Source organism: Colobus angolensis, unplaced genomic scaffold, assembly GCF_000951035.1.
Source record: "Colobus angolensis palliatus isolate OR3802 unplaced genomic scaffold, Cang.pa_1.0 Scaffold80, whole genome shotgun sequence".
Classification (NCBI taxonomy): Eukaryota; Metazoa; Chordata; class Mammalia; order Primates; family Cercopithecidae; genus Colobus; species Colobus angolensis.
Window position 1 is genome coordinate 250,296 of NW_012121821.1, and position 12,101 is coordinate 262,396.

General features: G+C 42.6%; 1 protein-coding gene across 2 annotated transcripts in view; it reads left to right on the top strand.

Annotated features, from left to right (window-relative positions):
* Positions 1-598: 598 nt before the first annotated feature.
* Positions 599-12,101, top strand: part of SRGAP1 (SLIT-ROBO Rho GTPase activating protein 1) — a 317,024-nt gene continuing 305,521 nt past the window's right edge. For both annotated transcript variants that reach the window (XM_011929220.1, XM_011929221.1), the window contains exon 1: positions 599-874. In XM_011929220.1, coding sequence (XP_011784610.1) covers positions 808-874 — 67 coding nt within the window. In that variant the 5' untranslated portion in view covers positions 599-807. The remainder of the gene's footprint in view (positions 875-12,101) is intronic.

A 12,101-nucleotide genomic window follows, 5' to 3' on the forward strand; every position in this document is an offset into this window, starting at 1 on the left:
GCCTCCTGGGGGCAGCAGCGGAAAGGGGGACGCAGAGAAAGGCAGCCTCGGCGCACGGCGGCCAGGGAGGCAGAGGCCTCTCGCGGCGCCGGCTCTGGAGACCTAAACTCCGCCGGGGCTGTACCCAGGGCGCGTCTGAGCGTCGCCGCTTCCACCCTCCCAGCAGCAGCGGGGACTCGCGTTAGGATTGCGATTCCTTTCGCCTGCCGAGCGGTAGCGGCGGTGTCTGCGGGCAGAGGAGCGGCGGCCGTGGCAGCAGCATCCCCAGCCCGGGCGGGACCATTGAGCGCCGGAGCCGGCGGCTGGAGGCAGGAAGGGAGGGTTGTGGCGCTCGACCTGGGCGCGTTCCCGGCGCCTGCCCTCCGCCGCTGGCCCTGTCCTGGGCGCCCTGTGCGTGTCTCGAACAATGGTGCGGAGCGCCGGCGCGAGCCCCGCGCCCGCCCAGCGGCCGTAGAGGAAGTGGCCGGGCTCCCGGCGAGGTGGGCAGGGAGACGTCCCCCGCTACTCGCTCGCTGGAGTTTGCCTGCGTGGCCGGCCTCTCCAGCCCCGACCCCGGGGATCCCCTGGGATCACCGACGGAGCTCAATTCCGAGAGTATGGTGCCAGCGCCCGGACTAATCTAGTCCTCTCTACTCGCTCCTTTTTCCCTCCTCCTCCTCCCTCTCCTCTCCCTCCTCCCTTCCCTCGGGTCGGCGCTGCCTCTGGATTCCCGGCGTGTGAGAGTACAACTCTGCCTCTCCGAGGAGAACTGGTTGTGACCACTGAACAGAACTTGCCCATTGAAAGCAAACCCAGAACAGCTGGATAATGTCCACCCCGAGCCGATTCAAGAAGGACAAAGAGATCATAGCCGAGTATGAAAGTCAAGTCAAAGGTAAGGATGGGAGCGGCTGCCTTGCTCCTTTTGTGTGCCTTCTTGTCATTGTGCTCGTGGAGTTGCGTTTCTAACTTGGTGTCTGCGTGGGAGGAAGGTGGTGAGGGGATAGCTCGAGCCCTGGCTGAGCCACCCGGGCTTCCTACAAGTCACTTAGTTCCCAGTTGCAATCCCCGTCCCGTCAAACCCACGGGAAGCTGGAAACCGGGTGACCTCCCCCCGCCAGCTGCCAGCCGGCATCTCCAATGGGGAGAGAACTGGCTTTAACTTAACCACCTTCAGCTGGGCAACTTCTATGGGAAGCAGGCAGCAGAGATGCATCCTGTCCAGCTATTATTATCACTGTCATTATTCTTTTTAAATAGTATGATTGTCACTACGTAATTTTTTTACGGAATCATATTTGTAAAGTCTGTGAACCCCACGCGGTCTCCAGCCTCATTGAGTGTAGGCTATTTCAGGTATTTACACCGCTCACCTATTTACACCGCTCACAATTTATTAGGGCGAGTCCCCCTTTTATTAAATAGCTCCCTGAAAGCCTGGTAGTTAAACGAAGCAGTGACTAGTGGAATCTGACTCCTCCTTTATAATGGGCCAGAATTCATTGCCATCTTTCACATTCACATGGGAATATTGCTTTATCATTTGCTGGAAGCCACTTGCATGTAAAATGAAGGTTTGAATATTTGAGTAGTAGTTTCAATCGATTTACATTGTCAACTAATGAAGAAAACCTAATTAAGGCTGATTAATTATTTTTACTTTCTATGCCTTGTGATTTAAAAAAATATATTTTCTCTCCAATACAAGTGTTTTTTGCTGCTGAAGTGTTTCGTAAACATATGTTAGTTGAATTTTTTCCCCCTCTTTCCTGATGTCTCAGGAGTAGCTTTCCTGATTGAGACAATGGATGGAACGTTGGGATCGCCGCTGTTCTTTGACACATTCAATGCAAAGTTCATAAAGATTGTTATGTACACACCTGTGTTTGTCTATGCACAGTCTTATGAAAGGGCTAAGAGGAAGGCATTACTGTACTTCCCTTGAGCAAGGGAGGAGCAGCCTGAGTGTTCTTTTGTGTGGTCAAGTTGTAAAAATGCCTGGAGTCCTGTGAGAGGACCTGGTGGAGAAATCCTGTATCATCCAGTGTGAATCAAGACCAACTCATTGTGGCCACGGCAGACACAATATGCAAGATAACTTAGGTTATCTTTAGGCTGACCCCTAAAATGGAGTTAAGCTAAACATTGTTCAGTAGACACAGATTTTTGTCTGCTTGGAATTATGATAATTTATACTTACAGGAACTTGTTTCATTGCTATGGAAGTTGTGTTAGCAGTTATTTTCTTAGAGCCAGGTAAACTTTCTAATGAGACTAACCTTTCTTTTTTCAGTGAGTCCAACATAGCCTAAAACCTTTCATTCCAAGGCAGTACTCTTGTTCACAACCACCATTTCTCTGTGCAGTTTTTCCACATGGCTCTTTGTGGCAGGTCTTCAAGGGGTGGCGGTCTGGTTTTTCTGCCGCCTGGAGCTCTAATTGGCAAATGCACTTTCAAATGTTGATTTCTTTATCTTTGCTGTAAGGTCACTTTACAGTGATCAAATCCTTATTGGAAAATCAGCGAAATGGGATGTGTTGCAATGTGTCTATCAAATTCAAACGGAAGAAAAATCATGAACATGGTGAAAATCACATTTGGAACGAAGTCTCTTCCACAGCCAGTGACCTTCTCCCTATTTCCTTCAACACTTCTCCCTTCCACACACCCACAAGTCCCTAGGCTGCTTTAGGACTCTTCACTGTACCTGCCTGCCCTGTGTCCAGGCTTTACCTCCTTCTGCAATAACCTACACATCCAGTATCTAACCTAGATCACTACATCCATACACAAAAGTGGGAATAAGGGAATATCACGGAGTCAGATCATATAAGCATTAAATGGCATAAATTCACCTGGTACTTCTAGGCAAATCAAGAAGAGAGTGGGAGAAAAATAACAGGCAAATAGTGCATGAGGCCAGCTGTCCAATGCAGGGAGAGTAGGCCCCTTAGTAAGGACAGTGTGGGAGACAAGACTGGTTTTTCTCTACCCTCACAGAGTGCTGTCTGTTATTTAAAGGTATGTGTTTGGGGGCCAGATGCAGTGGTGCATGCCGGTAATCTCAGCATTTTGGGAGGCTGAGGCAGGCAGATCACTTGGGGTCAGGAGTTTGAGACCAGCCTGGCCAACATTTTGGTAGATAAACCACATCTCTACCAAAAAATACAAAAATTAGCTAGGTGTGGTGGCACACACCTGTGGTCCCACTTGAACCTAGGAGGCAGAGGTTACAGTGAGCCGAGATCACATCACTGCACTCCAGCCTGGGTGACACAGTGAGACTCTGTCTAATAAATAAATAAATAAACAAACAAAGGTATATGTTTTTGGAACAACCTGCTTTTTAAATTACAGTCAGCAACTTTATCTGATGATAAAAGAAAGTTCTGTTCTATTGCTGAAGAAAAACCTAGCTCTGTGGAACTCATTAAGACATAAGCCTAGGCCAGGCACGGTGGCTCAAGCCTTGTAATCCCAGGCACTTTGCGAGGCCAAGGTGGGCGGATCACTTGAGATTGAGACCAGCCTGGCCAACATGGTGAAACCCTGTCTCTACTAAAAATACAAAAATTAGCTGCATGTGGTGGTGTATGCCTGTAATCTCAGCTACTCTGGAGACTGAGTCAGGAGAATTGCTTGAACCCGGGAGGCAGAAGTTGCAGTGAGCTGAAATTGCACCACTGCACTCCAGACTGGCTGACAGAGTGAGACTCCATCTCAAGAAAAACGCAATGAATAAACATACATATTGGACTCTCTAGGTGACTTAGGTGTGTGGGTGATTTCAAGAGTCATTCTGATTATATGTATGTTTTTTAACGTTCTAACTTAGAACCTAACACTCTAGAATATTTTCCCCTCTTACTCTCTCGCATTTTCCCTAGTAACAACTCTATTTATCTCAGAATTTTTGAGATAATGTTTTGACCTAAAGGAATGACTTCAGATATGGAATTTTTTTAATTTTATATATACACACACACACACACACACACATATAAAATGGAGAATCACTCTGCCATCCAAGCCAGAGTGCAGTGGTGTGATCTCGGCTCACTGCAACCTCCGCCTCCTGGGTTCAAGTGATTCTCCTGCCTTAGCCTCCAGAGTAGTTGGAATTACATTACATGCATGCACCACCATGCCCAGCAAATTTTTGTATTTTTAGTAGAGATGGGATTTCGACACATTGGCCAGGCTGGTCTCGAACTCCTGACCTCAGGTGATCTGCCCGCCTCAGCATCCCAAAATGCTGAGATTACAGGCATGAGCCACTGCATCTGGCACAGATATGGAATATTGCCATTGTGGCTGCCTGCACAGGTTTTGGGAACAGACTTCAAGGGGCTATTCTTAACTGTGAAAAGAACTATGCCTGGTGATAATTTGTAATTTTGTGTATAAGATCATAGATGTATCTAGTTGTATGTATAATTTTGGGCAAGTCACTTAGCCTCTCTCTGGGTTTTGGTTTTCTTATCTATAAGATAAGGAGTTGGAATTCTCTTCATCCTAAGTGTCTTTGTTCTTTGTTTTTTTTTTTTTTTTCTTTTTGAGACACAGTCTCACTCTGTTACCCAAGCTGGAGTGCAATGGCATTATCATGGCTCACTGCAACCTCCGCCTTCTGGGTTCAAGTCCAAGTTCAAGTGATTCTCGTGCCTCAGCCTCCCAAGTAGCCGGGACTACAGATGCGCACCACCATGCCTGACTAATTTTTGTAATCCTAAGTGTCTTTGACTCTAATTGAAGATGTCATATCAGTTCATATTAATTGCTTCATAAAATTTTCAAGCTTTTTAAGTTTTCTCTTGGCTGCTCTGTTTTGGGGAGAATCATTTTTGCTTTCACTTTTATTTCGTAAGTTCATGGACACTATATAAATTGAGTTCTTGGAGAATTAAAATATAATACAATAAAGAATACAGAAAAAACAGTAATCAAAACCACATGCAGAGAAGTGTAGCACAGAATTGTAAGACAGAGAAGAATCAGGAATGATACAAGTGGTTAAACAATGGATAGGTTTGAATCGGGGACAAAAGGGGACCCCAAGCAACAGTTTTAAAGAATGAATTGAACATTTCATGCCTCTTGGTCAAATTCTCAAAGACTTAGAATTAAGAGAAATAAATCTCTTGTTTGAATAGGCCATTAGAAAGCAAGCCTGTCTGGAAAAGTGTATGAAACCCAAACCAGTTGACTATGCTATTTGTTAGCATCTCTGGCAAATAGTGTAGCAGTGGAAGGAATTGAATTGGCTAACAGAAGGTTTTGAGATTATCTGTGGACTTTATTGATCTATGTAATTCTTGTATTCCGCAGCAAAACTATTGTGGAGCTACACATATGGGAACGAAAAAGACTCAAAAAGACATGTTTTGTGAAGTGAACTTATAGATGAAAGACTGTGTTTGTTTTTAATAATGTATGTTGCTAGTTGCTAAGAATTGACAGTTATTATTTGTAGTATTTTCCTAGAGATAGCACCATATTTATCTACATGCAATATGTACAGGGAGTGCCAAGAAAATCTGTTGTTCTTTGACCACTCTGCAGCCTGACATACAAATAATACATTTTAGTAGCAGATGGAACATGAGTTAATGCCAATTTGATGTGGTATGGCCCTGCATCATGCCGTGGTGCAACTGTGTCTGCATCTTATGTTCTTTCTTCTAACATAGAATAGGAAGTGACAGCAATTTAAGTTATGAATTAAAACTTTATAGCTGGGAGGGACCTGTAACATTTTTTTCTCCAACCCAGTCATTACATGATGCAGGGAGGCTTAACCATAGAGTTACACAATTAACAGTGACATACCTGGGACCAGAACCCAGGTTATCTTCTTTTCAGTAGTGAGAATTCACTTTTAGATTCCTCACAAAGTAGATATCTAAATAGGAGATAGAACAGTTACCTATTTAGACTTTGCATTCATTGAAGGAGTCATTGTGGGATCTAAGAGAGCATAGAAACTGTCGTCTGTGAACAGGAGTTAATTACGTTGATTAACTCTAACCAAGTTGTTTTTTTCACCAGGACCATTTCAAGAGACCACAATACCCAGGCAGCAGCTTCACATGGTGGCCTTTAAGGTCTAGAAAAACAACATGGTTAATATGCACAAATGTGATTTACTTGATGTTTTGCTGAAGCTAATTGCAGCTACTGCAACAAGGCCTTTACAGTGCCCTGAAAACCCGATTAGTTTCATGAACTTCAGAATATATTAAGGGATAGTTTTAGAGAAAATTTTGAGCAAAGCATGACCTTCTGAAACACATGAGGGCTGGATTATAATACAGGATAGTAAATCTCAGCTCTGACAATCTAGATTGGTTTGTTTACTCCTGTGCTCCGTTGACCAGTTTAGGAGTCAGATAACTTCAAGTCTGTTCTAGGTTTTAGAGTCTTTGTAAATTGGCCAGACAATTTCTTTTTTTTTTTTTTTTCTTTAAGACAGGGTCTCACTTTGTCACCCAGGCTAGAGTGCAGTGGGTGAACAAGGCTCGCTACAGCCTTGACCTCCTGGGGTCAAGCGATTCTTCTGCCTCAGCGCTCCAAGTAGATGGGACTGTAGGTACACACCACCATACCTGGCTACTTTTTTTTTTTTTTGAAAGATAGGGTTTCGCCATGTTGCCCAGACTGGTCTCAAACTCCTGAACTCCTTCGTCAGCGTCCCAAAGTGCTGGGATTATGGTCATGAGCCACCGTGCCTGGCCAAGGAGAGACAGTTTAAAAATTTTTATTCATGCTACCTATTTTTACTTCAATTCAAACAACTAACAAGATAAAGAAAAGGAAATAAATTGTTTGTCTAATTAGTCTGTTTATGCTTTAGCAGTTTGAAGGCAGAAATTTGGATTAGAGACTGGGCATGGTAGCTCATATCTGTAATCAATCCTAGCACTTTGGGAGGCCGAGGTGGGTGGATTGCTTGAGCCCAGGAGTTTGAGACCAGCCTGGGCAACATGGTGAAGCCTTGTCTCTACTAAAAGCACAAAAATTAGCTGGGTGTGGTGGCATGCATCTATAATCCCAGCTACTCTGGAGGCTGAGGCACGAGAATCACTTGAATCCAGGAGGTGGAGGTTGCAGTGAGCTGAGATTGTGCCACTGCACTCCAGCCTGGGTGACAGAGCGAGACTCCATCTCGAAAAAAAGAAGTTTGGATTAGAGACAGTTATGTAAAGGTATTTTTGTCAGCTCAGAACTACTTTCTAATTTATTGACAGCATTATTTACTCTCCGCTGTTGATGTGTTAGACTGGGAAGAAACAGAACGTGGTGTTTAAAACCAGGAATTCTGGGCCAAGCACGGTGGCTCACACCTGTAATCTCAGCACTTTAGGAGGCAGAGATGGAAGGATCACTTGAGACCAGGAGTTTGAGACCAGCCTGGTCAACATGGCGAGACACCATCTCTCATTTTTTAAAAATAACTAAATAATTTTTTTAAAAAAAGCAGAAACTTTGGTGTTAGCAGTCTAGCCTTGTCACTGATTAGTTGTGTGACCTCTAAGAGTCAGTTTCTTCATCTGTAAAACAGGGAAAATCGTAGTATTTACCTTGTTGTCTTTTTAAATTTTCTTTCTTTCTTTTTCTTTTTTTTTTTTTTTTTGAGACCGAGTCTTGCTCTGTCACCCAGGCTGGAGTGCAGTCGTGTGACTCTCAGATTCAAGTGATCCTCCTACCTCAGCCTCCCAAGCAGCTAGGATTACGGGCATGCTCCACCATGCCCAGCTAATGTTTTTGTATTTTTAGTAGAGATAGAGTTTTACTATGTTGGCCAGGCTGGTCTCGAACTCCTGACGTCAAGCGATCCACCCACCTCAGCTTCCCCAAGTGCTGGGATTACAGGCGTGAGCCACTGCACCTGGCCTCCTTGTTGTCTTTGTGAGATTGCAGTGAGGAAAACATTTATCACAGGCTTGGCACATAATAGTCAATAAATGTTAGTAATTGTTACCTGTTTAATGCTGGGTTTTTTTCCATCTACTGTATTTTTTTTTTTTTTGAGGCAGGGTCTCACTCCGTTGCTCAGGCTGGAGCACAGTGACCCAATCTTGGCTCAGCTCACTGCAGCCTCGCCCTCCCCAGGCTCAGGTGATTCTGCCACCTCAGCCTCCGGTGTAGCTGGGACTATAGGCACCTGCCATCATGCCTGGATGATTTTTGTATCTTTTGTAGAGACGGGTTTTGGCCATGTTGCTGGTTTCAAACTCCTAAGCTCAAGTGATCTGCCTGCTTGAACCTTGCAAAGTGCTGAGATTACAGGCATGAGCCACCTTGCCCAGCCTGTTGTTCTATCTGCTGTATCTTGTTGCATTCTGATTTAGATAAGTTTTTTGAAATTCAAATATGTAATCGCTAGTCTTTTTACCAGAATGAATTCCAAAGTGGACTTATCTTGAATTATCCTAAGAGAGTGCCATGTGCTTTTAGAATGGAGTGAGTTTCATGTGGAATTTAAAAGGGAAATAGAATAGACAAAGCATACAGATTCCCAGCTCATTATAAGGTGGATTTTATATTTTGTCATTATTTTTCATCCAAGTGCAAGTAACAAAGGCTAACAGCACATTTCCTGGCTCTTGGCTGCCACGTATTTAAGAATAACTTGTGTTTTAAATTGTCTCTACCTCTGTTCAGTGATGCTGTATGGAAAATGAGAACCATAGTTCAGTCAGTGGATTTTACTTACCTGGGGGTGAAAAAGATTCTTACGACATCAGATAAAGTCACTGACTTAATCTCATAGTCTTGAGAAAAGTATTTTCTTTTAAAATCAATGTAGGAATGAAAATTTCACTTATGACTGCTAATTTGCTTCTGTTTCACTAGAAAGCACTTTGATATTAGAAATCATTGTCTATCTCCCACACCCTTTAGTGTACAGGGCCTCATTAAACATTTATTACACGAGAAGAGGAATAATTTGGAATCATAATTCCTTTATACTGCAAATAAACATGGTGATCATTCAGAATTATCTAGGATGTCCAAACAAACAAGTATTACCACGCATTTTTTTTTTTTTTTTTGAAATGGAGTTTCACTCTTGTTGCCCAGGCTGGAGTGCAATGGCACGATCTCAGCTCACTGCAACCTCCACTTCCTGGGTTCGAGCAATTCTCCTGCCTTAGATTCATGAGTAGCTGGGAATACGGGTGCCCGCCACCACACCTGGCTACTTTTTTGTATTTTTAGGAGAGACGGGATTTCAGCATGTTGGCCAGGCCGCTCTCGAACTCCTGATGTCAGGTGATCCACCCACCTTGGCCTCCCAAAGTACTGGGATTACAGGTGTGAGCCCCTGTGCCCAGCCTATTACCACAAAATTTTAAGTTGAATTCAAATGATTTATAATTTCTTTAGAAAGTCATACAGCTGGAAACATTCTAAATGTCCAACAGTGGGGAATGGTTAACTAAACTCCATTGGTAAATTGTTAACTAACTTTATACACGCAATGTTATGCAGTCTTTACCACTGGTTTTTGAAGAACATTTTATGATATGGTTAATTCTTTTATAATAATTGAAGAAAGACTGTAAAATGGAAGGTGAAATAATAATTAAAGATAGTCATAACCAGAGCTAACAGTTTTGAGCACCCACAATGATCAGTCACCATTGCTTTGCGTGGGCACCCTGAGGGATACGCTGAGTTGTGTATGTGCAAAACAAGCTATAATGCACGGGAGGAGGAATTTCTGCTTAACTTTCCTGTTTAGTATAGTTAATACTTTCTGTGTCTTTGGGCCACCGTATACCTGGCCTTTGGTAAATTTTCAGGCTAAGTGTAGGAATCTGACTTTCAACTCCAGCCTCCTTGAGTAGAGGAGTGGGCAAGGTAAATCCAAGCAAAGCTTAGCCTCTGGATCGAACCTCTGGTGATCAGATTTGTCCATAGGACAACTAGATTTCTCGTTTGTTTACAACTCATTGGTATACTTTGGTTTTTCCTTGCTTTGAGCTTAGTTAGCATGTGTGTTTGGGAGAGCAAACTTGCTTGTTTATTTGCTTGCTTGCTTGCTTTGTGAAATATACATACAAGCAGGTACAGAAAATGATTATTTACAGTTTAAAGAATAATAGCTTTGAACATCTCATTACTAGCCACCCAGGTTAAGAAACAGAACATTACCAGTGCCTTAGAAACCCCCATGGAATGCCCCTTTCCTAGCAAATCTCCCTTCATTCCCACTGCCACTCAACACTTCTGGATATAGTATTAATCATTCCCTTGTTTTCTGTAAAGCTTTACTATCATTTTGTAGCTTGCTTTATAGTTTTGATTAGGATGCATTCATATATCAAGAATATAGGGCCATTTGAACACTTTCTGAATTTTTAACATGATGAATTGGTATAAATTTTTAAAATTGGAATAGTAGTGTTTTGGCATGTATGACAAATCTTTATCTTTTAAAGATACATGCTGAGTAATAATGGATGAAATTAGGACATCTGGGATTTTCTCAAAAATAATCTTGGGGAAGGAAGAAATAGGTAGGGATACAGATAAAATGCCATGAATTGATAATCAGTGGGTGCATGAGGTTAATTATATTATTCTCTTTATTTTTGCATATGCTTGAAATTTTCCCTAATAAAAAATTAATAATATGTATTCTTATGACTTCAATTTTATAGTCAATATTATTATGTTAAGATTAATCTACATTAATGTATGTGACTATAATTTCACTGCCACACTGTGTGCTTTCTCTGGTGCATAATATTCCAGTGCATAAAAAATACTACAAGCTATTGATTCATTCTATGACATTTGAGTTATTTATAGTTTTTTTTTGCTCTCATGAATAATAATAGTGTATAAAATGCTGTAGGTGTCTCCTGGTGTACAAGAAGAGTTTCTCTAGGTGTACTTGCTGGGTCATGGGGAATGTGCATGTTCAACTTTACCAGGTAATGTCAAGCCTTTCTCTTATCAGCAGGGGAGGAGAGTTCACAGCCTGAAAAACACTTAGCATTGAGCACTGTATTAGTTAAGGTAGAGGCTAAGATATTATAATAAAGAGAACCCCCCCAAACAGTAACTTTAAAACAGAGAGTTTTTTTCTTTCTCGGATAACAGACTGGATATGTCCAATTCAGGCCACCAGGACATCTTTGCCCCATTATTAAGGTTTCTTCCATCTTGTGGTTCTGCCATCACCTAGATAAATGAACTTGTCTTCTCTTCGAAACCAGGTTTTAAGTATTTCAGTGTTTTGGCTTGCAGGAAGGAAAATCAGCCTTAAGGAGCACATGTCCAAAGTTTTCAAACCCAGCCCTTAGTACTACATATGCTTTCCACTTATTTAACCAGCATGGCCACATCTTGCTGCAAGGGAAGCTGGGAAATGTAGTCTTTCTGGATGGCCATGTTTCTAATTATAACTTGATGGTCACAGCATGAAAGAACAGATTTTGGTAGACAAGCAGCAGTCACCATGAAGTTCTATGAAGTTCTTTTTTTTTTTTTTTGGAGGGAGAGTCTCATTCTATCAGCTAGGCTAGGGTGCAGTGGCACCATCTTTGCGGCTCACTGCAACCTCCACTTCCCGGGTTCAGGTAATTCTCGTGCCTCAGCTTCCCAAGTAGCTGGGACTACAGGCATGCACCACCACACCGGGCTAATTTTTGTATGTTTTAGTAGAGATGGGGTTTCACCATCTTGCCCAGGCTGGTCTTGAACTCCTGGGCTCTCAAGTGATCGCCTGCCTCGGCCTTCCAAAGTGCTGGGATTACAGGCGTGAGCCACTGTACCTGGCCAGAATGATTTTCTCTTCCTTTTTATTTTTAATTTTTGTAGGTACATAATAGGTCTGTATATCTTACTGATTTTTGAGTTTTGTTTTGTTTTAGTATGTTCATGATGTTAATCTCTTGCCAGTTATATCTGTTGTAAATATCTGCTCCCAGTCTGTAGCTTGTGTTTTCGCTTTTAAAAAGATCCTCTAGTCTGGGCGTGGTGGCTCATGCCTGTAATCCCAGCATATTGGGAGGCCAAGGCAGGTGGATCACCTGAGGTCAGGAGTTTGAGATCAGCCTGGCCAACATGGTGACACACCATCTCTACTAAAAATACAAAAATTAGC